Source organism: Bos mutus, chromosome 15 (genome assembly GCF_027580195.1).
Source record: "Bos mutus isolate GX-2022 chromosome 15, NWIPB_WYAK_1.1, whole genome shotgun sequence".
Taxonomy (NCBI): domain Eukaryota; kingdom Metazoa; phylum Chordata; class Mammalia; order Artiodactyla; family Bovidae; genus Bos; species Bos mutus.
In genome coordinates, this window is record NC_091631.1 from 44,136,594 (window position 1) to 44,160,331 (window position 23,738).

A 23,738-nucleotide genomic window follows, 5' to 3' on the forward strand; every position below is an offset into this window, starting at 1 on the left:
CCACCCCCACCCCCAGCCTCGTCTCTTTGTTCTTTTCATAACGGCATGCAACCCTCATGGGCAAAGTCCCTCCTATGCCCGGCGTCTGATGCTGAATTGGAGGCAGAGGACTCCCAGCACTTGCCTGCTCCGTCTCAGAAAGGTGATTTGTGGATTAGACAAATAATTTGCTGCTTCTTTCCCACCCTTGGTGAGAACACAAAAGGATTTGCCATAGAGCACTGTACTCGGCTGGGGGAACTCCCAAAGTCTAAAACGGGCTCTTGTCTGGCTAAGTCAGGGTCCACATCCACTCCACTCCCCCACCCCCACGCCTTCCATCCCCAAGAGGACCTTGGGCAGATGGAGGTTTCCTTGGCCTTGGGCTGCAACCTAACAGCCAGGAAAATTCTGGAAAACCCACCTTAAGTGAAGGTGGCCAAGTTAGAGGGAGAAGGGGTGAGCTACAGATCCCACCACCAGCCCCTCGGCCAGACACAAAGGCAGCAAAAAAATGAATGAAGGGGAGCAAACGAAAGGCCTGCCTTCAGCATCCACATCAGCCTGGGCACACTGACCTCATGCAAAATCACAGATGTATACACATCTCAACGTCAATCCTTTAAACGATGCCCTGGAATTGACAGAGTAGCTCTGATGTATATACGCCACCAGGTACAAAATAGCTAGCTAGCAGGAAGTAGCTGTATAGAGCAGGGAACTCAGCTTGGGCTCTGTAATGACATAGAGGTGTGGGATGGGGGCTGGGACGAGGGGATATATGTATACTTATGGCTGATTCACGTTGTTCTATAGCAGAAACCAACACAACATGGTAAAGCAATTATCCTCCAATTGAAAAACAAAACTAAACAGTGCCTGGACATGGTGAGGATCTGGGCTGTTCAGGAGGGTCAAGCGGGGATTAGGAAAGCTTATTCCCAACCCCTACTTCATACTAGATCCTAAAACATTCTTGTTGGTTCTTGCTAAAATAAGACATTCTGGGTTTCCACTGGACCTGGGATAAAGTCAGGAATAGATGTCAACAGGGGTGCGGAAGTATGCTCATGCTCCCTTTGCTGACCACAAGCAATCCCATTGTTTCAAACTCTGCTCAGGCCCCCAGGGCCCCTGCAAAGAAGCGAAGTCAAAACTATCGGGCCACATGGAGTTTCCCTTCCAGAGTGGCCCCCACCTGGAGGGTCCCTGGTCAGCCAGTCCTTTCACAGATGGCCCCATCTTACCTCGGGTAACAAGTCCTCTCGAGGAAGCAGTGAAGGGGGTCAGGCCATGTTGCCTGCTCAAACGTGACGCAGCTGGAGGGTGCCTTTTCCAACCATCCATGCTGTTTGTAGAATCTGAGTCAAGGTCCTGTCATGCTCTCTGTTTGAAATTTGGGCCACGATTCTTAGAGAACAGGCTACGCCTCCTCCCGCTGGAGTGGAGAAAAGAGTTAGGAGTCACCATGTTCCCTCCCACACAGGACCATGCGTGGGACCAGCTAGTAAGAAAACCCCTGACGTGCTTTTGCTGAGAGAATGGTGGCCACCTAGCGGCGGGGGCTCTACCTCCTGTACCTTTTTTTCTTGCCTTGCACTCAACTGTGGACAAATTCTCCACCACCTCCACCCCTCACGGGGCCTTCCCAGGTGGTAAAGAACTCAACTGCCAATACAAGAGATGTAAGAGACGTGGGTTCCATCCCTGGGTTGAGAAGATCCTCTGGAGTAGGAAATGGCAACCCACTCCAGTGTTCTTGCCTGGAGAATCCTGTGGATAGAGGAGCCTGGTGGGCTACAATCCATGGGGCCACTAAGAGTCGGACACGACTGAAGCGACTTAGCACAACAGCACAACCACCCACCCCTCGCACCCCAGCCTCCCTTTCATCTGTTATTGAGCTATCTCCAAGTAATGCTTAAAACCGGAGAATACTTTCCATTTTAAAATTAAAAATCAGTAGCTAAAAAAACAGCAGCGTCCCCTCTTCTGAATGCTTTGGAATCTGTTCTCTCCAGTTTAACTAGTTGGAAAGCCACTCTGCACTGCGGGTGCTCTTCTTGGCAACAGAGATAAACTGCCATTAACAACAAACTCGAACACGCACGCATCCCTAAACCGAAGTGGCCTCCTGCCTTCTGTTTCAAGCATATATCACAAGTCAAAATGAATTAAATCCAAATCCAGTTTGCAATGGTCCATCGCTAACCCGCCTCACTGGAACGAGCTGGCGGCGTGTGGGTTGGAAGAGGGCCTGTGGGGTCCTTCCCGCTGTGGGATCGCAGTCCGCCTGCCAAACCAGCCCCGCACAGGCGTCCACAGCCTGTCCACAGCCCAGCGGCCCCTTGACTGGGTGGGCTGGGGTGGGGAACCATCCTCAGCAGCTGTTGAAGCCCAGCCAAGGGCCTGAGAGGACAGGCCTTGCTCCCTTAGACTTCCAGTGTCAATCAAGTGTCAAGAACTCATCAGGAGAAACTTCATAGGTGAACACTGCAGGGTCAAGAGTTGACACTGGGGATTTTTCAAAGAAATAGAAAGAAAAAACTAACACAGGGCACTCATGGAAAATAGCCAGCAAAAAGCAGGAGGTGTACCAGGTTAATACTTTAATCTGTACATCACATTTTTTTTTGCAAACCATTACACTTCTTTTTTAAATTAACTTTTTCTTGCAAAATACTCATTTCATTTTTCCAACAAAATCTTATAAAGGCAAAAATAAAATCTTATTTTGGCAAATGTCATGAAGTCGATACTGGCAGCATATGGAATTAGTTAAAAATAGACGGCAACTTCTAAATATATTCAAGATTATTTTTCTGACCATAGTCAAAGACCAATTTTCATTTAAAGTGTGGCTCTACCCAATGGAGGTTTTTTGTTTTTTTTCCTTTTCAACCTCATTTTCTGTATGCAGACTATCATGAGCTCACGACTCATATAAAGGGCCACAAACACGGCAGCTGGTCTGGTGGCCCCTTCCCCATTTTAGGCTGGAAGTCAAGTCATCGTTCTGCCATCATGGCCTTGCTGGCCATCAGAGATGGTGGGGACCCGCTGCCTGCCCTCCAGCCACTGACCCAAGTCCTGGGAAGCTGACCTGTGTTCTGAGGGGCAGGCTGCAAAGGTCCCAGGATCGCTATCACAGCCTAGCGTGGACACAGGGAGTTGCAGGTAGATGCCACCCGGTGTGACGTTTATTGCTTATGATACAAGTCGAAGATGCTCTTCTCACCTTTTCTGTATCTCAAAGTGTTCTGTATTTCTTTTTTTTTTTTTTTAATTAAAGCAAACTTTTTTTATTTTTGAGAAGAGCCCTTTGCTGAGAGAACCTCATGGGCGGGTCGGGAACCAAAGTTCTTAGACACGTTGTTGGGCCTAAGGCAGACCCAAGGCCGAGGCACAGACTTGGGCTCCGTCTCGGTGGAGCTTCCCCCTCCAGAGCTGGCCATCAGGCGGTCAAGATCAGGGACGGCTGACCACTGCCCTGGACAGCACGCCAGTGAGCCCCACACTGGAATCCACCGGCAGCATGTCTCACATCCAAGCTTGCCTGCATTCAGCAGATGCTGGACTGCCTTCTGCTCACCCTGCACCCTGCCCTTCGGCCCCACCCACACCCACCACCCCACGATACCTGAATCTGTGTGTGCAGCTCCAAAATCTTGCATCCTCACCTTCTCGGCCACTGAGCCCTTGAGGTGAACATTATAAAATACATCCTGATTCTAAAATACAGCATCAGTATTGTACAGTGTGTATCAAAAGTGCCTTTGTCACATGTAAAAGGAGTCTGAACTAAAACAAGCGGGGGGGTTAGGACCTCGCCCTGTGGTGGACACCCCACAGCTGACGGGCTACTCCATCCTCCAGGCTGAACCCCCGCTTAGCTGGAAGGGGTTTCCTTGGCGGAAGAAGGATGGATCTTCTCGGAGGAAACTGGTTCTGCTGGCCCCTGGCTCCAGACTTCTCTGTGTGCTGGATCACGGGTCAGTCACTGCCTGGGCTGGCAAAAAGCAGAGGAGACAGTGAGGGGCTGGCAGGACCCCAGCCCACTCTGGGGAGCAGGTGGTGGGCTTGGTTGCTCACACATGGGACAGGGGATGGCAGGCTAACAAGACAGAGTGCAGCCGGGCAGGAGGCCAGGGCAACGCGGCCGCTGCTGGGGGACGCTCGGGCTCTAGGACTCATGGGTGCCCCACCTTTCCTCCACCCCATCACTTCTAGGAAGTCTGCCAGACACACACTGGCCCTGAGACTGGGTCCCTGCTCTAACAGGGCCATAGGCCTGAGCAAAGAGGGCTCTGGGTTCCAGTTCCGGCCTGGCCCTCCGTTTGCTGAGTCATTCTGGGTAAGTTGCTCAGCTTCCGTGGCCCTTGTTAGTTTAATCTAAAAACAGGGTGATCGCACCAATCTCCTAGAACTGCTGAGGATGCTGGAAGGGTAAAAGGAAATGTGGATGGGCTCTGAAAAGAGCATCGGAGGCTGACTCATGGCCACAGAGGTGCCAAAAGCTGATAGAAACAGAGCCTCTCTGTGACCTGGGACACTCAGATCTCTAAGAGAAAACCACACACCCCACCTGTGACCCCAGAAGATGCTGTGGCCTTTACAGGGTCCTCTGGAGCCAAGACCTGACGGAGCATTTCCCTGGGGTTCCTCAGCCACGGGGGCCCTACTGCATACCTCCCTACAGCCTGTCCCAAGTCCCACCCTCAGGCTGGGGGACACCTGCCCAAGAGCATGTCTCCACCCCAACCACGCACCTCCATCCCTCACTGCACTCCCTTCTCCAAACACCCAGAGCTCCTCGGGTGGCCAGATGGGCACACAAGTGGCGACAGAGGACTCACGAGGAAAGGGTCCCCACCCTGGTTCTGACACCCACAGCCATGATTCTTTGGGCCAGTCCCTCACTGGCTCTGAGCTGCTCTTCCTCATCTGTAAAATGCGGTGAATATCCCCACGGGGTTATTGCCGGTGCTCAGCAATGTCAACCATAAACACTACAGAGGGACGAGAGGGAAAGCCCTACACGCCGTCTGGCTCGCACTGGTCCCTTGGGGGCACTAGGCTGCCTGCAGGAAGGACAGCTGGGCAGGGAGGGGCGTGGCTCTGGTCCCTGAGACTTCACAGGCTCTCCTGTATGGGAGCCACCGAACACTGAGTTCCTAAAAACCAACAGCCCCGCTCCTGCCCACCAGCCCGGGAGGTCTCCCCAGCAGCCGCTTTGCCCAAGGAAGGAAGCATCAGCAGGTGGTACTGCTATCATCTCAGCAGCAGGGAGGGGACATGCTCAGCGCCAGGAGAGGGGCCACGATGCCAGGCGGGGGCTCTTACTTGGAAGGTGTTAGACAAAGGTGTAGTGGAGTCCGTTGCTTAAGGGGGGGTAAGGTGGCACGGTCCTGGAGGACAGGGGGGCTTTAGGCGGGAGGAGGGCCAGCTGCTGCGCTAGACGGGCAGACAGGAATTAAGCGGTGTGTTAGGCTCCTCGTCTGCTCCCGCAGCTCCAAACGCCCCACTCGGCAGGGCTGGGGAGCTGTGGGCCCCACTGCCCGCCACTAGTGGCCTGGGCTTGGGGGACACGCCTGTGGGGCCAGGTTGGGGCCTGGCCTGGGACTGGAGAAAGGGAGCAAGAGTGAGGAGGGGCTGCAGCAGAGGAGGCCACTCAGCGGGGGAGTGGTCGCGGGGGACATGGTGGGAGGGCTGGGGCGCACTCGCCTGCTGGCGGGGAGGAAGCCGAGGACAGTATGTCCACACAGGTAAGAGCAAGCACAGGCCAGAGAGGAGGGTGATTTACAGCAGGGCAGGTCCCCCTGCTGGACCCCTGGACACAGGGAGGAATTCAAAACCGCCATGCGGGGCCTCAGGGACCCCCAGGATCATCAGGAGGATGGGCCTGGGGGAGCCGCCTGCTGTCTCCCCCACAAGGACGCCCTCTCGGCTGACGCACATGTCCTCAGGGGAGTCAGGACAGCAGGGACCTCAGGGACTCTGTAAGGGACCAGAGCTGGGGGAGAGAGAACAGGCTTCCTTCTGCCCTCAGTCATCCCACGGCTTCTTGGTACAGCTCTGCTCCCCAGGGCCACCACCTCAGGGCCTGGCAGGCCCCACCCTCGGCCACTTCTAGACCCTCTGGCCAGAGTCGGAGGACCGGTGGGGACTGTGACACCACTTCACTCTACAACCACCCTCACTCCTGGCCAAGGGCACCACCTAGACACGCAGGGGCCACCGCACCTGGGGGAGAAACAGCCCTGGGTGAACTGCGAGGACTGACATAGGAGGCCAGTGAGGGTGGGGAGAGGAGCCCTGTGAGGGCTCACATAGGAGGCCAGTGAGGGTGGGGAGAGGAGCCCTGCGAGGGCTCACATAGGAGGCCAGTGAGGGTGGGGAGAGGAGCCCTGCGAGGGTTCACATAGGAGGCCAGTGAGGGTGGGGAGAGAAGCCCTGTGAGGGCTCACATAGGAGGCCAGTGAGGGTGGGGAGAGGAGCCCTTCGAGGGCTCACATAGGAGGCCAGTGAGGGTGGGGAGAGGAGCCCTGCGAGGGCTCACATAGGAGGCCAGTGAGGGTGGGGAGAGGAGCCAGGAGTCGCTTTCCCAGCTGAGAGAGAAAGCCTCTTCTACACACGTGTACATGTACACACACAAATACATATACACTCCTGACAAAGAGAAAGCCTTTTTTACACATGTGCACATGTACATACACACACACACCCTCCCATCCTGTGGTATATTTTTTTTCCCCACTGGACAACAAAGTCCCACTTTCCAAGTCCCGATTTCTGGCACAGGCCACTCAGAGGCAACTCTGATAGATGGACAGTGGCTCTGATTTGGGGAACAAAGCAGAAACCCCAAGGAGGGTTAGAGGGGCCCCTTCTGTCTCGTCCCGCAAGAAATCCAAGCACCAGAGGCTTTCCTGCCCCTTCTTCGTGAGGCCAGAAATCTTAGCCTGGACCCCTCAGCTCAGGAGCCAGAAAAGCCTGTTCTCAACCGGCCACCTCAGAGACAGCAGAAGAGCAGCACCACTCCCAGGGCTAACAGTGAGCCGCATGCCTCTCCCAGACCTCCTTCCTCCAACGCTCCTGAGCACCAGCTCCCCTGCTCAGCCTGCCCACTCTGCCCCCACCACGCCCTGCAAGGGACAGGGCAAACACCACTGTTCCTCAATTTCTATGCCTGAAGCCTGCTTTCCCACCAACTCCAGACAGGCTGGGCCGGGCCCTGAACCCAGGGAGCAGGGGCTGGGGCCCAGCCTCCGAGGCTGCCCCCGCGGCCTCACCTGCCACCTGCTTGCTGCGCTGGGAGGCCTCCGAGGCCAGGGCGTAGGAGATGTTGATGATGCGCTCCTGCTCCTGCAGCTGCGAGTCCAGGTCTGCCACGCTGTTCCGGTCCTGGCTGGTGGTCGGCTGCAGATTGCACATGCTGCGGCAGGGCCAGAAAGCGGGCTGTGGGCCTCCCTGCCCACGGCGTCCACCTCAGGAGAGGGGGGTCCCCCTGGCCTGAGGATCTCACCCTTCTGGGGGCGTCAGATAAAAGCAGGGCACTTTCTCTCCAGACCAAGGTGCACGAGCTCCTCTCCTTAAACGCCCAGCCACAGCTTTGCCCCTCCTCTGGGGGATCACAGACCCCAAGGTAAGAGTTCTGGCTCTAGGCTCCTATTCCATCCAGACGTGAAAAGGCTAACCTGGCTCTGAAAGGGAGGACCTCAAACACCAGGTTTATGTTTCTGAGGCTACAGGAGCTGATGGGACAGGAAAGCCACTTGCTGGGGTCCTCTCCTGGCCTCCAGGGGTGTGGATGAGGCCTCTGGCAGCTCAGGACACGGCTGGGCCCCTGGCTCTGGTCTAGGCCACTGGCACAGGCCACTTTGATAGGTGAACAGTGGCTCTGATTTGGGGACCAAAGCAGGGACTCCAAAGGTCTAGGGTCTAAATGAGGGAACACAGGCCCTGGGGCTGGGAGCACCATCCTTGGGGGCAATCTCTAAGCGTGTCCACTTCACCGCCACACTTGGCTCCACTCCCCACACTTGCCAGGGCCACGGGACACAGATCTGGGGGTGAGGGCCTAGCATGGCCCTCTGAGAGCTTCATGACCTTCAGGTGACCTGGGCGAGCTTCCTCGCTGATCTGTCGGTGAAGTGCTGAGAGCCAACCTGCCCCTTACAATGAGCAATGTTTGCCTAAGACAGAGGCCTGATAAAACACACACACCCTGGGCAGCCCAGTCCGGTCCGTTCAGCTGAGACACCCCCAGGGCAGCCTAGCAGGCTGTCAGGACTCGGGCGTCATGAGGGCTGACCTGGACCGGGTGAGGATGTTACGGATCTTCTCAGCTTTGCGGTACCGCGCCTGCAGCTCCTCCAGGCTGGGCGGCTCTTCAGAATCCAGCTCCACGTAACGCTCAGGGATGGAGACCTTCTCTGGTTTGGAGAGCTGAGGAAAGGGCCGGGTGGCGGTGGTTGGGATGTTTGGTTTGAGACCTGCTCCCTGACCCTGTCCCCCACCAGGAGGCACACGGAGCTGCCCACAGACTCAAGTATTTGCTAAGATCACAGCAGCAGCAGTTCACTGTGGAGTCAGGATCTGCATCTGGGTTTGACTCCAAAGCCCGTGCTCTTTCCACCATACCCAGCACCTCCTACTGTCCAAGGGAAGGGAAAGGGGAAGCCAAAGTAAGTAGACCAGAAGCCCGAGGAGGACAGTAGTCACCCGTGACGCCACCCTCCACGTGATCTGACCTGTGCGGACCTCTCCAGCCCCACAGACCCCTGGGGCTCTCCCCTCTGCCTGGGATGCTCCTCTCCGGGCTCCACGGACTCTCTCATCCTCCCAACCTCACCTCCAGAAACCTTCCCTGACTGTGCCTCTCCCGCCCACCCTGTCTCTGTTTTCTGTTTGTTTCTCCACTGTCTAGATCAGACACTTGGTACTCAGTAGCCCTTCAGCAAACACTCCTTGGATAGTTAGATGGGTGGGTGGGCAGTTGGATGGGTGGCTGGGAGGAGGAATGAAAGAAAGTGACAGTGATTTTTGTCCCTACAAAAGGCCCTCTGACCCAGACAGGAGGCAGCCACATTGCATCTCTTGCTCTCAAAAGGAAACTGACCCCTACTCCACCCCTCTAGTCTCTCACACAAACCCAACAGCAACCTCAGCTTAGTGAAACCTTACTTGGGCCAAGAAAGCTAAAGACAACTTTCGCATACCTTAGGGAATTTTTTTCTCCTTGAGTAACAGCAGGACATTTAAAATGAGGTTGGTTGAAACTCCTAAAGACAAGGTCAATCCAATCCCAGGGCAAATATGGACTTGAATTTAAACCCATCCCTATCTTCCATTCTGGTGAAAGATAGCAAGAAAAAGCTCCTGTTTTTCCCAATGAAGGCAGATCCAGAGCAAGGATGCAGATCACATTGCAGGAGCAGGGATTTAGGTTAGAGATAAGGAAGAACTTTTCCCCTTGGCTAGCAGGCTAATCAGGACACCACAAAGCGCACTTCCCACTGCCAAAGCAAGCCTGCAGAAGCTTCTTTTGTGAATCTGAGAATCATGGACTTCTGGCTGCTTTAGAGGTGCCAAAGGGAAAGGGGCTTAAGGAAGGGGACTAACCTCGTTAACCCCTGGAGGCCCAGTGGACCCCAGAACCCAGGTACTCCACAGGCGTCAGTCTGCCCCACTCCGGTCTGATCTATCCTTCACGTGGTAAGAGCACTTCCTCTCATGCAGTTTCAGGCCAGGCCGAGTCCTCACACAACTGTGTTTGGGCTACTGTGCACTTCATTCAACAGAGTCGTCATTCAGCAAATATTTAGAGTGGCTATTGTGTGCTAGGCCTGGTGCTGGGTGCATAAAGGTGAACCAAACAGCCATAAACACTGCTCTACAGAGCTTACGAGGGGCACAACACAGGAGACCACCCTATCTCTTGAAGACCCTGAATCTGTCATGCACTGACTCCCTTTCTCTTCCTTCCAGTAAAGACACTCTGCTACGGTTACTTGCTTTTCTGGGCCTGCCTGGTCATGATGTATTTGAGCCACCAGAGGGCGCCAGGAATTCAGACCAAGTCCTATCCAGGTCTCCCAGCCTCTGCCACACCTGGAAATTTCACCTGTGATTTTTTTTTTTTTTTAATGTATTAATATTTATTGCTGCGGCTGTGCCAGGTCTTAGCTGCAACACACAGGATCTTTAGTTGTGGCACCCAAACTCTTAGTTGTGGCATGTGGGTTCTAGTTCCCTGACCAGGGGTTGAACCTGGGTCTCCTGCATTGGGAGCTCAGAGTCTTAACCACTGGATCACCAGGGAAGTCCCAAAATTTCACCTGTGATTTCTAAACCTGCCTCCCCTTTCCCCCATCTCAAGTCTGATTGCCTAACTAGCCTGACTAGCCAGATGTAAGACCAACTCCTGGTTTTCCAGGGAACATATCATAACAATAACAACGACCTGCTCACACTCCTATTACGTGCCAGGTCCTGTGCTCATAGCTTTCTGATCATTGCCAATCGTCCGGGCAATATGCTGAGTCTCTTAACCCTCACCACAACTGACATTACTGCTGAGGAAACCAAGGCACGGAGAAGTTAAATGACTTGCCCCCAGTTCCAGAGAGACGGATCTGAGCCTGCATCACAATGTCTGGACTCCTCTCACCACCTCCAGCTGCTGTTCACCCATCCTCTGGGCCACACTGAAGCCGAGCCTGTCCCATTCAGGGCAACACCCCCCGTGCCCCTGGAGGGTGGGAGGGTGGGTCAGGCTGCAGTCTGAAGGCCATGCCTCAGAAGGAATGAGGCATGAAGGAAGCCCCCGCCCTCACCTCTCTGCTGATGTCCACGTCATAGTCTTGTGGTTCCAGGTCCAATTCAGTGACAGGCATGGCCTGCACCTTCAGCCAGCCATTCTCTTCCTTGTCCTTTCTGTCCCCTTGTACAGCCCGTTCCAGCAGCTGCAGGTCAAAGTCCTGCTCACGCTTCCACTGGCAACAGAAGGAGAGGGTGAGATGTAGTCACTTCCTGACCGGCCCCTTTTGGGTGGGTCTTGTGGGCACCAGGGTCCTTGGGAAGTTGTGTCTGTGACTCGTTAGGGAAAAGCTGTATGACCATGGACCTCAACACCGTCTCTAAAAGAAGGCAGCAGCGGTCTGTGACATGGATGCTCTCTGTTGTGTGCTGAAACTCTGTGACAGAGAGAACAAGGCCTCTGCCCCTTTGATACAGCCTGACTCCAAGTGCTCATGTCTCTCTGATCTGGCCCCAGAGTGTTCCAACCTCCAGGGCACAGGTCTGTGATCCACGACTTTAGACTTACAATAGTCCCCAGGGATACAGGAAGCCTCCAGGTCCCAGAAGGTGACCCCAAAACTGAATCTGGGACAGAGCTCCAGAGAAGGGGTTTGCTGCTCCTGCCACCTGACAGCTCATGGAAGCCTTTCCTGTTTCTGGAGTCCTATGTCCCAGCTCAGAAACAATGCAAAAGACAAAACCCTCCAAGGCCCTGGTAAGCAAGTGGGATAGCCAAGATGCTCTCTCATGGGAATTCCCCACAGGTCACAGTGAGGGCTGGGGAATATTGCATCCACAGTGGGGCGGGGGACGTGTGAGCAGGAGCAGCTGAGGACCACTGAGGCAGATAAGCTGCTGTGTACAGGCATCTATTTAAGTTAGAAAAACCAAATCCATGTAAGACTTAAATGCTAAATCAAACTCAACATTCCCAACTCTGTAATGAGCAAGCTTCACAGAAGGAAACTCTAACCCAGCCACTTTAAGATCCCAGCACAGAGAACGGAGACACACACACATATGGCTGAAACTATCACAACATTGTTAACCTGCTATACTCCAATATAAAACAGAAACTAAAAACAAAACCCAGTACCATGGTTGGGCTCCCCTTGGGCCTTCCTAATCACCTGTGGCCTTCGTCCCCACAGAACTCCATGTTGAGCAGGTTGCTAAGAGGAGGCGATGGGCTCAAAGCCTCCCTTTTCTTGAGCAGAAGCCAAGCAGAAACTTCTCCATCCCAGGCTGGGTCCTCCCTCTCACCTCATACCTCACAGAGCCCCGAGTGGTCACAATCGACTTTAATGTCCCCTCCGGCCCCGCTCACCTGAGCCCCAAAGCCATAGCCATAACAGCACATTTCACCCACTCATGCACAAGCTCTCAATACTGACTCTGCGTCAACATAATCGCTCTCAGGTGATGGCTTCCTACTAAAGTACGAAAAGATTAGACAGTTGAAGATTCAGGGATGAAAAATTAATTTAATGATTGATTCACAAAGAAAACACACATTTTCTGACACGCTCACCAATGCCCCAGATAGAGACAGGTCCTCACATAAACCCAGCCTGATTGCTTCCACAGACAGAAAAAGTTCACTGGACTGTACAGTTTATCCTGGGGAAGAACCACGCCAATGCATCATCATTAAGCAACATGTTTATTGGCGCTGAGGCAGAGACTTAACACAAGTCTTTTTTAAAGAGAAAAAATTACAAAGTATTCAAGTTACGATTTTTAGATCATTTTTCTACATTTGAGACATCAGGTTGTAAAAAGTCAGTTTTATCTCATAAGACATTTACTTACAAAGTTTAAAAGTTACTGGCTTTGCAGCTTTTCAGGATATGAGTGTGCTGGGTCTTATCCCTTTGGTGTCTGACCTAACAGCTGCCAAGAGGCCCTCTGAATACAAATCATAATGTATCTTGCTACCTGTTCAAGTTATAAAATACTAGAACACAAAAAGTTTTCCATAAGAAATTGTGCCGATGGGGCTGGAGGAATTAAAACCGAACCACCTCAGACTTGGCAGAATTTATTCAAACGTGCAATCTCTGAAGTCCATGTCAACTATCCCAGTATAAGGCATGGACATTAATAAATTCATCACGCCCAGACCTCTGGCAAAGACCACCGCCCTTGGGCAGTGGGGCTGGCTCAGCCTTGCGGGGCGGCTTTTGGGATAAGTGAATTATGAGTCAGTAAGCCTGCATAAAGGGGGCAGCAGAAAGTGAGTCACACATGGGAGGGCTCGCTAGGCTATGGAGAAAAGAGCTGCTATTGTAAGCCTGGTAACAGGAGCACAGGCCAGTTAGAGAATGGTGGATGCAAATTAGAAGCTTCTGTAAACACAATCAGGCAGGATTAGAGAGGCAATGAGCGGTAACGCTAAAAGCAAAAGAGCTTGTGCAATGAATTAGGGAAAGAACAGTCAGGCTAGAGGTCTAGGGAAACATTTGATTTCAAACAATGGAGAAAAATCCAGTGGAATGTTTCCAAAAGGGACCTAAGGAGACTGTGGGCAGGGTGCAGTGCCTGGAAGCACCACCAGAGGGCAGCAGGCAGCCTGGCTCTCCTTGGGTGCAGGGCCTGTCCGCACGGCTAGCTGTGGGAGACCCCGGGCCCTCAGGGGTGTGGGCACCACACCCTGCTCAGTTGCTCCCCAGGGCACCCGCTTGGAGGTTTGGGAGGCTGGTTGACTTGCACTCCTCAAATCATAGCACCATCTTTCTCCTCCACTCCTCCAAGTCTGTACTTCCCAAGTCCTGGGTTCAGGCGAGAGACTCAGAATGCCGAAGAAGGGCCTCTCCCTCAAGCTCGACTGGAGACCTGACCGTGGACGCTTCCTCTGGCTCCTGGGCTCCTGCCGTGACATCCTCACTCTTTCTCTAGTTCGGGGCACCCTCTGACCAAGTCACTCACGTGGCCTGGCTTGCGGACACACAGCCCACGGGGCGTTCTCTGAACCACTCTCTCGGGGGTGAGCCGGGCTCGGGTCTAGGGGCCTCGGGGAAGCTCTGCTCCCTGTCCCAGCCCGCCTGCCTGGACCCTCCTAACATACTGAGCCGAGGTCTCCCGGGAGCGGTTGGCTGAGGTAGCGGGACGAGGGCAGCCCCGTCCTCTCTCCTTGGCTCAGCGTCCTCTTGCGCTCCCGGACCAGCGCCTTCTGGTGCCGCTTCATGCGCTCCAGCTGCTCCTCCGCACTCATCTTGCCCCGCTGGTGGTCTCCTGAGTACAGGCGCTCCAAGGCACTCTTGGGTCTCTGAGGGGCAGGAGGGGCAGACAGGGCGGCTGGGCTGAGAACAGAGGGCGGCCGGCCACCTGGCTTCAGCCCGTGCGCGCACACACTCACACACACACACAGACACATTCACATACTCACATACACTCACACTCTCTCTCTCACCTCTAAGCACACTGAAACACATACACACACACACACTCACCCACACACACATTCACACAGTCACACACACACACTCACATTCACATACTTACACACACACACTCTCTCTTCCCTCTAACACACTGAGACACATACACACACACTCACCCACACACACAGACACACACACACTCATATTCACACTCACACACACACTCTCTCTCTTCCCTCTAAGCACACTGAGACACATATACACACCACACTCACCCACACACACACACACTCACAGACACACACTCACCCCCCCACACATACACACTCACATTCACACACACACTCTCTCCCCTCTAAGCACACTCAGGGACATGACAACCCAGCCCTCACGGGCCCTCTGGCAGCACCCCATCCTGCAGATGCAGACCCTGAGGCCCAGGCCTGTCCAGGTGGGCACACACACACACCGCATGATGGACCAGGAATCAGGGTGTGGCTCGCTGGGTGAGAGCGAGGAGAAGGGCGGGGGCCCTTGGGAAATGGAGGGGGTGGTATGACGCCCCTCTTGGTGGGCAGTGGGGAAGGCATCGTAAGCACGTGGTGACAGGGATGCTGAGCTGAGGAGGGGCCGGGGCCATCTCATGGGACAGCCCGTCACTGTCCACCTCAGAGCCCTTCCCTCTGTGCATGAGGGAGCAGTGAGCCCTTCGAGAACTTCTCAAGGCCTACTCACAGGGTAGGTCATCTTGCTGCTTTCGGCGTCTAGACCCCTCCGGAGGGTGACGTAGGGAGCAATAGTGGACGATTGCTGGAGCCTTGACATGGACCCTGAGAGGCCTTAGTGAAGAAAGAGAAAAGCGAGTGGATTTGTGGTGAGGAGGACAGGCCACCAGCCCCTTCTCGATCACCCCCCACTCCCACAAAAGGACCACAAGGACCCAGCCAACAACCCATGCTTCTTCCTCCCAGGGCCTAGAAGAGCAAAGCCCCAGGTAGGGAATGAGGGGCTAGCTCATGGGTGCCCTTTGTCCCTAACAGGGGACAGTGTCCCTGAAGATCTGAGGGTTCCCCACATCTTCCCTCACATGCAGAAGACTGGGCTGCCTGGCAGGAGGAAAGGACAGAGGGCGAGGAATGCCCTTCTTCTTGATGAACTCCTATGCACCCTGTATGACCCAACCTGGATGCCCTGCTTGTGAGAGCCTTTTTAAATGGCCCAGGCAGAAACAGTCATTCCCTACACTCTTCAGTATATTCACTGGTTACTGCACTAACCACAGTGTCAACATGCCTGGTGACAATTTCAACAACAACTAGTTGAATGAACGAATGAATGAAGAAGGGAAAGAGGAGGCACCAGGCGCTCACGGAGTGCTTACCATATGACAGGCAGGTAACACAACACGTGTTTCACACAGATTTTGTTCCACCGGCCCTACAGGGGAGCATTACCTAACCACTGTGACGGTGCGCAATCTCAAGTTTAGAGAAGTTAAGCACCTTGTCCAAGATTCTGTGGAGCCACAGTCCAAGCTTTGTCCACTACCAACATGCTTATCAAGGCTGGTCCCTGACATCTGGAAATGGGCATCCTGTTGACACCACTAGCATTTAGCACATGGGAAAAAGAATGATGAATGTCCTGCAGTGCCCAGAGACTCCTGAGCAACAAAGATCTGTCCCACCCCACAGGCCTCTAACACTGCCATTAACGAACACATCTAGGCTGAATGAAGAGAACGGGGTCCCCAGGCATAGTGCCAGGGGTCGCTGTGGCCCAGCTCAGCAAAAGCCAGTCCCCTTCCGGGACCAGCTCAGGCCATAGCAAGCCTAGCCAGCATGGTGGGCTGGAAGTCACATAACCCCACAGCTGCCCGAACCACGGCTGTGTGGCCTCCTGTTTCCACACCCTGTCTAAAGGAAAGCACCTGACCTCCCACCAAATGGGGGGAGTGTGCCTAACCTGCTCAGGGGTTCCAGGCAGCCTCCCTTTAAAAGGATTTCTGAGGAAGAGAATCTGGCTACGGGGGGAAATGAGGCATGGGTGAGCCTAAGGGCCTGTGTGTTCCCACCTCCATCTCAGAGGGATAGGGGAAGAGAGTAAGAAGAGGGCCCAAAGGAGAAGAAAGATGTGTTTGTTTAAAGTCTTAGAGTGACATAGATGAGGAGAAAACCTACGGAAGACCCGAGATGGTCAAGCTGACGGCAGACAGCCCACGTCCCAGCCTGTGGGATACAGCGGATCTAGAGCCAGGACAGCGGCATTGTGCTGACTCCATCTCTTAGTGGCTAATCGGCAAGTTATTTCCTTTCTTACCTCATTGGTTTTCTTACCTCTAAAAATGGGGATAACAACAGTACTTCTCTCACAGGATTATTATGAATCTTCACTAAGTGACTATAAAGGGCTTATGTTATAACAACCACCACAATTACCATTGTTCCCAGGGGCAGATGTAATAAAAGAGGATGAGAATCAGGATGTGAGCCAGAGGTAAGAAGGACGCGCCCTGTCTACAGCCCAGAGGCCCCAGACAGCTGCTACCCAACGGAGGCCCCACGCCGCAGGCAGAAGAGTTGCAAGGACCGGGTGAGGGCTGGGGGCGGGCGGTGCTGCGGCTGCAGTGGGGGTCCCTGGGAAGACTCCGTAGAAAGTCGTGCCTTACCTCTGCCTGGCAGCGTCTGGTACCTGCTCTCAGAGCCCACAAGGCCCAGGGAGGATGGGGCCGTGTCCCCGCTGAAGGTGGCCAGCTCTGGCTCGCTGACGTATGACCGGAGTTCCACCTGCGGGCAGTCGGAGGCCGTCACAGCCGCCCCGGGTCCGGCCGCCTTCCCTCTCCCCACACTCAGCGGGCACCCCAGGGGTCCTCCGTGCTCACCCTGGAGTCCCCGTTGACACACTGTCCCTGCTCCCGATCTCGCTTCCTCTCATCCGACTGCCGCTTGAGGCCCCTCACTGAAGTGTGCCGGATGATGGTGGCCTCCCTTGGCAGCGGGGGCACGGCTGGGGGCTGGTCCTCCGGGCTGTAGAGCTCAGGGAGCGGGGGCCTGGGAGGTGCCTCATCTTCCTGCTCAGAACAAAACCACAACCAGTGCCCCGTGAGAGGATGCCGAGTGGCCCAAAGGGCCGGAGCAGGCCACCTGGGGCCTGCGGGGCACGACCACTTCAGCCCAAAGACGCCAACACTTCCCCTGGTTGAGCTGTGAGGGTGGGTACACCTCTGCTCCAAGCCCATCCTTCCCTCGGACTCTACATCTTCCAAGTGTTAACTATGAACAAGTTTCCAAGTGTTAGCTACACACAACCCAGAACTCAGGACACGGGTCCATGCTCTCACTCCACTCGCTCACCTGTATATGACAGCACCCCACCACCTCCACCTCACCCCACCCCACCCTGCTTAGACGGGGCTGGCTCATATCCCTGCACGACCTCTGGATCTTTCAGCAGGCTGCAGATCTGAGCGAGGACCATCTACATCCTCCTGCCCTTTCCATCAGAAATGTGCATGGTTACGAAATCTTTCCTCTTGCCTGGCCCAGGCCCTGAGCAGGCTGTCAGGATGGGTGACTCACTGCCTTCTCTGCAGCCCACTCCCTGGGCTGGGATGAATGCAACTATTTTCCTTGAATTGCCCCATCCACAATGCTCTCCGAGGGCTGTGGCCTCCCTACAGGCTGACAGCCTGGCCCCCGACTGCCATGAACACCCACTCCTGGGACAAATGACCATCCAGACTCTCTTCTCCTGAACTCCCCCTTTCTTAGCCTAATTTTGCTTTGGTTTTCAGATTTTTTCAGAGTTCAGGAAAGGGAACTGCAAGCTTGTTTTGCAAAGGTTTATCAGCATTCTTCTAGAGACAGACTTCAGACAGAAGGTTAAGCCGCCTACCCGAGATACCCAGAGGCTCTCTGAGCATCCGTGGTTTCCAACCCTGAACAAGATCTCAGAATCACCAAATCCTAAAAAGCCCCCCGGAAAGATAAACATAAACCATTGATTGCCTTTGACTGAAGGGAACAGAATGTCTGGAGATAGAGGGTGGAAGGGAGACATTTTATTACACACTTTTTTATATCCTTAAGATATAAAATTTAAAAAAAAAGATACAAAATTTTAAAAAATCAAATAAAAATGAAAGAACTATAGCTAAATGCAGCAATGGGATGAACTTCACAAATATAATGTTGAAAGGACACAAGATAAGAAAGAATAAATACAGTTATGATAGATGGGCAAAGTGTTCAGGATAAAAATATAGGTATCAAAACAAAAAAGCAAGGAAATTATCTGAAAAGTCAAGATAGTGGTTACCTCTGGCAGAAGGAGAAAAGAGCCTGCGCTGGAAAGGGACCCATAGGCCCAAGGGCTTCTGACCACTGGCCAAGTCCTATTTCTTGGTCTGAGTGTTGGTATGAAATGTGGAATCTCTTTTTTATTGTTTATTAAATTATGTATTCATGCTTTATGTCGATTACAGGATGATATCATTATTCACAAAAGTAAACATAAAACAATATGAATATAAAATAAATCTGAAGCAACAATAAAAAATGGTGAAACTGGTGAACACATATCCAACTAGAAGGTGGGTTTTACACCACCCTCTCCCGTGAGCCTGACCCCCAACCAAGCTGAAAAGCCACGCCTCTGAGCAACAGCAGCCAAGTGTGAAGAGGAGCCTCTGTGATCGTCTATCTCATGCTGCTTGCTCTGCACAAGAGGAAACTGAGGATGCTCAGATGGGGGGTGGCCGTCCCAGAGGGACGGCAGGGCTGGAGTCCGGGCAATCCTGCTCCCAGGCCTTTTCCCCAGGGTCCCAGGGGGCAGGCATCCTGCCTTATGGTAGCAGTGTCTGCCCCAGCCGCTCCTGCTATTTGTTTTGCTATTTTCTACCTCCTGCCTTGTGACTGGTGCTCCATGATTCTTAGATCTGGGAGAGGGAAGGAGATCTCAAGATAAAGTTCACAGCGACCCTGGGTCCTAGCACCTGTCGTCTAGCTCTGGGCTCTGGACCATGGCTGGAAGCAGGTGGATGGTGAAGACCAGGTACGGGAACTCATGTGTTTTAGCCAGCACTGTGCACTGATCTTGTCAGACGTCCTAAGCATACGTGGTACCCAGCGACAGCTCCTCCAAACCCTTGTTGGCAAAAACCTGGAGGTCTCCATTCCAAGGTCCTTTCTGCTATGGCTTCCCTGTCACTTGGATCAGGCCCCTCATGCTTTCCAGCCAAGGCTGGCCTGGCCCTGGAAATGAGCTATTGCAGTGCCTGACTGCATCTTCTAATTCCTTAGAGCCTCCTGTGCTCACAGACTCAACCAAGGGCTTGGCTCCTCTCTGTGCCAGGCAAGCCAAGGTGCTGGTTCAGGCAACCACATGGGCTACATACTGACCTGAACATCAGAGCTGAATGTCCAGTTAGATGTCAGATGGCACAATCAATGGTCAGAAGATGTAGACTGGATTTGCTAATATGGAGACCTCATGCAAATTCTGAACACCTTGGGCCTCAGTTCTCTTATCTGTGGAATGGGAATACTGACCTTCCTGTCTATACTCCATGAGGTCACTGTGCAGACTGCATATATCCTCACAACCCAGCGCCGTGCTCGGCTGCGGGTAAAGATTCTCTTCAGCTAAGAGGCGCTCCCTGTCCACCGACTTAACTACGAGTGTGCACAGAACCCCACATGGGGCAGCCACACACTTCCCTGCACATCACAGATCATAAACCATGCCTTAGTGCAGTCACTTCCTTTTGCCCTTCCTCGGTCTTCCCAAATGCAAAATGGGAGGGCTGGACTAGGTCACTTCTAGGGGCCTTTCCAGTTCTGGGAGACAAAGCAGGACGGCAGGGCCCCCTACCTCATGGCTCTGGCTGGTTCTGTCTGACCAAGTTTCCCTAAAAGCTTCTCTCCCAAGAGAAGTGGACCTGAGGACAGGGTGGGACACTCACCTGCCAGAGAGGAAAGGACAGCGCTCAGCTCCCAGTCCTCAATACTCACCACTTTGGGCTTGGTCTTGGTTGGTGACTGAAGGGGGGATGTCACCTTCCTCAGCTGGGGCGGGTGAGGTCGGTACGGCGCGTAGGTTTGCAGCTGGGGGAAGAGTCGAACCTCCAGAGGGGTCCGCACGGGGCTGGTGGGAGGGCTGGGCTGCGGGGGCGGCTTGCTCTCAGAGGTCGAGAGTGAAGGCACAGGCGGGTGAGGAAGCAAAGGCACCGTTTTCCTCTCTGACAGGCATGGAGGGGAGGAAAGGATGTGATGGAACAAAGACCTTCCTCAGAGGACAAGAGCAGCGACTTATGCCCCGGGGCCATCCCCCAGCGCTAGGTGCTGGCCTCTGACAGCCCTGCCCCAGGAAGATGGTCGGCTCACCTGGATTTTTGACCGATTCCACCAGGATTCTGAAGTTCTCTTTATTTGCACTCAGGCCTGCAATGACGTCTTCAATCCTCCAGAGATCCTTCTGTATCTGCGATTTCTCCTGAGGAAGAGAAGGTAGGGGTTCATTCCCTTCTTAGCTCCTCACCAAAGGCTTCTTCCTAGGATTTCCATTGTCATTTCAGACAGAGTCCCTCACTCTGGAGGACGGTATCCCCTTGGGAAACCCCACCAGGGCTAGAGACAAGCCTGCTTCACAGCTTCCTGGACAAATACAGATGTAGGAGAGGCCCCAGGTCCAGGGTAGGAATCTCAGAGGAGCTCTCGCCAGTGCACCTCGCCTGTTTGCTCTCCATTTAAGAAAAGACTGCCTAAAATACAGAGTGATTCAATGAAGTTATCTAGAGCAGCCACATCAGAGACAGAAAGCAGAAGGCTGGTTGCCAGAGGCTGGGAGAAGCGGGAAGGATTGCTGGTTAATGTGTACGGAGTTTCAGGTTTGCTAGATGAAAATCATTCTGAAGACTGAGTGTACAGCAGTGTGAATACACTTAACGGTACCAAACTGTATCATTAAGTGCTTATGGAGACTTTTACGTTAGGTATACTTAACAATTTAAAAAACAGACTGTCTCAGGCAACCACAGCAGAAGGGAAGAGAAGGCAAGGACGTGAAGTGACATGATCCCTAGAATATAAAGGGCATCTTTTTAACGACAGAGCTGAGTCCTGGGATTTGGGTGTAATATAATGGGCAGAGTAGACATTATTTGGCAGTAAAAAGGAATGAAGTACTACATCTGCTGTAACATGGAGGAACCTTGAAAACATTACGTCAAGTGAAAGAAGCCAGACACGTCAGTGCCACATATGTATGGTTTCGTTTCTATGAAATGTCCAGAATAGCTAAGTCCATATAGAAAGTAGAGTAGTGTCTGGCTAGAGCAAGGGTGGAGAGCTGGGGTGGGGATGAGGAGGGACTGTAAACAGGACCACGTTCCTTTAGGGGCAAGCTGGAAATGTCACACAACTGATTGTGGGGATGGTTATACAACTCTGCGGATTCACTAAAAAATCAGTTAATTGTATACTTAAAATAGCTAATTTTATGGTATGTGAATCACATGATAAAGCTGTTTTTTTTTTTTTAATAAAGTACAATGGGAAAAGGGCCGCATATTCAAAAGCAGAGGCATTACTTTGCCAACAAAGGTCCATCTAGTCAAGGCTATGGTTTTTCCTGTGGTCATGTATGGATGCGAGAGTTGGGCTGTGAAGAAGGCTGAGCACCGAAGAATTGATGCTTTTGAACTGTGGTGTTGGAGAAGACTCCTGAGAGTCCCCTGGACTTCAGGGAGATCCAACCAGTCCATTTTAAAGGAGATCAGCCCTGGGATTTCTTTGGAAGGAATGATGCTAAAGCTGAAATTCCAGTACTTTGGCCACCTCATGCGAAGAGTTGACTCATTGGAAAATACTCTGATGCTGGGAGGGATTGGGGGCAGGAGGAGAAGGGGACGACAGAGGATGAGATGGCTGGATGGCATCACTGACTTGATGGATGTGAGTCTGAGTGAACTCTGGGAGCTGGTGATGGACAGGGAGGCCTGGCGTGCTGCGATTCATGGGGTCACAAAGAGTTGGACACGACTGAGCAACTGAACTGAACTGAACATGACCATGTGCACACTGTGATAAGTTGTAACCAAAACCACCTGGGAAGATGCCCTAGAAAGAGGTGAGCAGGGTCTGCTTGACTAAGGGATCGTGGGCATCTTTTAATGGAGTTGTTTATACATCAGATATGGTATTCTTTTAACTTTAAAATTATCATGTCCCACGTCATGGACTTAAAAAGGAAGGCTCCACACCTGTATTTCCTCTCAAGGTTCCCTGCCAGCCTCACCTGGAAGAGTTCTCATGTGTGTAATATTTGTGGATCACTGCTCCTGGATACCTCCCCCCGGGGCCCGGCACTGAGCAGCTTCTCAGTACATGAATGTTGAATAAGTAAAAGCCCAATCACATAAAATTCCCTGACCAAATACTGCCCAATAGCCAGGACAACAGACGTCTGAAGCCTCCCTCCTAAGCGGGGCTCTTCTACTCTCTCGGCCCGTCCAACACCAGTGCACATCCTTAGGGCTGATGTGCAAATAGCAGGCTTAACGCTCAGCTTCCCCTTAAGGTACAAGGGTCCTAAGACAGACATGTTACTGAGCTAAGGGGATTATCTCTAGAGCTGAGGCCCCCAAGCAGAGGGCTGGTAAAGGAGGGGTGTGGGGTTAAGGTCATCGCTCTCTCTCCTCCCCTGGCAGTCTACCTGGCGTAGTTCCCCCTGTCAGTTCACAATCCTGCCCCCATTTTCCCTGTCACCCCAACATGTAAGAGAAGAGCAGAGAAAAGCAAAGCCCAGAGAACTTGTATCTTTCTCCAAGGACGATGGAATTTCAGAACTGAACAACAAGGTAAAGGAAGCTTTTGGGGGAGCAGCAGAGTGGGGTTTCATTCCTGTGTCCTTGCATCACAATGGGCTGGAAGGCTCCTATGGACTTCGCTCAGCAAAGGTCTGAACTCACTGTCCGGAAGTAGGGACACCTACAGGTAGCCTCACCTATCACTGACTCTCACAGTCACTTGCACGTTCTTTTATCCTCTGGTTTGTCTACTCAGGTGGCCGTGAGGATCTTCCTAAATAAAGCCACTTATCTTTGCTGAAAAGGCTGTGGGCTTTCTCACAGCCAATGCTGGCTAAAGAGAGGTGAGTTTCCAAGCCTCATTACTGAGAATTTGCATATGGGGCTGCAAGCCTATCTCCAGTGTCAATGATTTATTTAGGACGCTCACAGCTTGCCTGGCCTAGAATTACACCAAAGAAGTTAACACTGAGCCTGCTCAAAGGAAGGCTTTGTGAGCTTCCCAGGGCACTGTGGCACTCAGGGAAAGCATGAGCAATGCCACTAGGCTAGGTAGAAATCAAGCTGCAGGGCCCTGGCTTCAGACTGGCCTATCTCCTAGTAACTTACAGGACTAAGTTCTCTACAAAGCCTGTGACAAGATCCGCATGTTGTACCCATCTGTTTGGGGGAGGGGAAAAACGGATTCCAGGCCTGCTGCGTGTTAGGTCACCAAGAACTCAGGCACAGTAGAAACACAAATAGCCAATAATCACATGAGAAGATGT

General features: G+C 53.0%; 1 protein-coding gene across 9 annotated transcripts in view; it reads right to left on the reverse strand.

The window, feature by feature from the left end:
• Nucleotides 1–2,571: 2,571 nt before the first annotated feature.
• The window catches only part of PLEKHA7 (pleckstrin homology domain containing A7), a 231,841-nt gene continuing 210,674 nt past the window's right edge, over nucleotides 2,572–23,738 (reverse strand). For 6 of the 9 annotated variants that reach the window (XM_070384037.1, XM_070384035.1, XM_070384032.1 and 3 more), the window contains 11 exons: nucleotides 20,549–20,657; nucleotides 20,177–20,403; nucleotides 17,047–17,235; nucleotides 16,834–16,951; nucleotides 14,901–15,004; nucleotides 13,850–14,050; nucleotides 10,818–10,976; nucleotides 8,294–8,427; nucleotides 7,272–7,414; nucleotides 5,323–5,433; nucleotides 2,572–3,988 (listed from right to left, as the gene is read on the reverse strand). In XM_070384037.1, the coding sequence (XP_070240138.1) occupies nucleotides 5,333–5,433; nucleotides 7,272–7,414; nucleotides 8,294–8,427; nucleotides 10,818–10,976; nucleotides 13,850–14,050; nucleotides 14,901–15,004; nucleotides 16,834–16,951; nucleotides 17,047–17,235; nucleotides 20,177–20,403; nucleotides 20,549–20,657 (1,485 nt within the window). In that variant the 3' untranslated portion in view covers nucleotides 2,572–3,988; nucleotides 5,323–5,332. The remainder of the gene's footprint in view (nucleotides 3,989–5,322; nucleotides 5,434–7,271; nucleotides 7,415–8,293; nucleotides 8,428–10,817; nucleotides 10,977–13,849; nucleotides 14,051–14,900; nucleotides 15,005–16,833; nucleotides 16,952–17,046; nucleotides 17,236–20,176; nucleotides 20,404–20,548; nucleotides 20,658–23,738) is intronic. The other 3 variants (XM_070384038.1, XM_070384031.1, XM_070384033.1) reach the window with 2 other exon arrangements.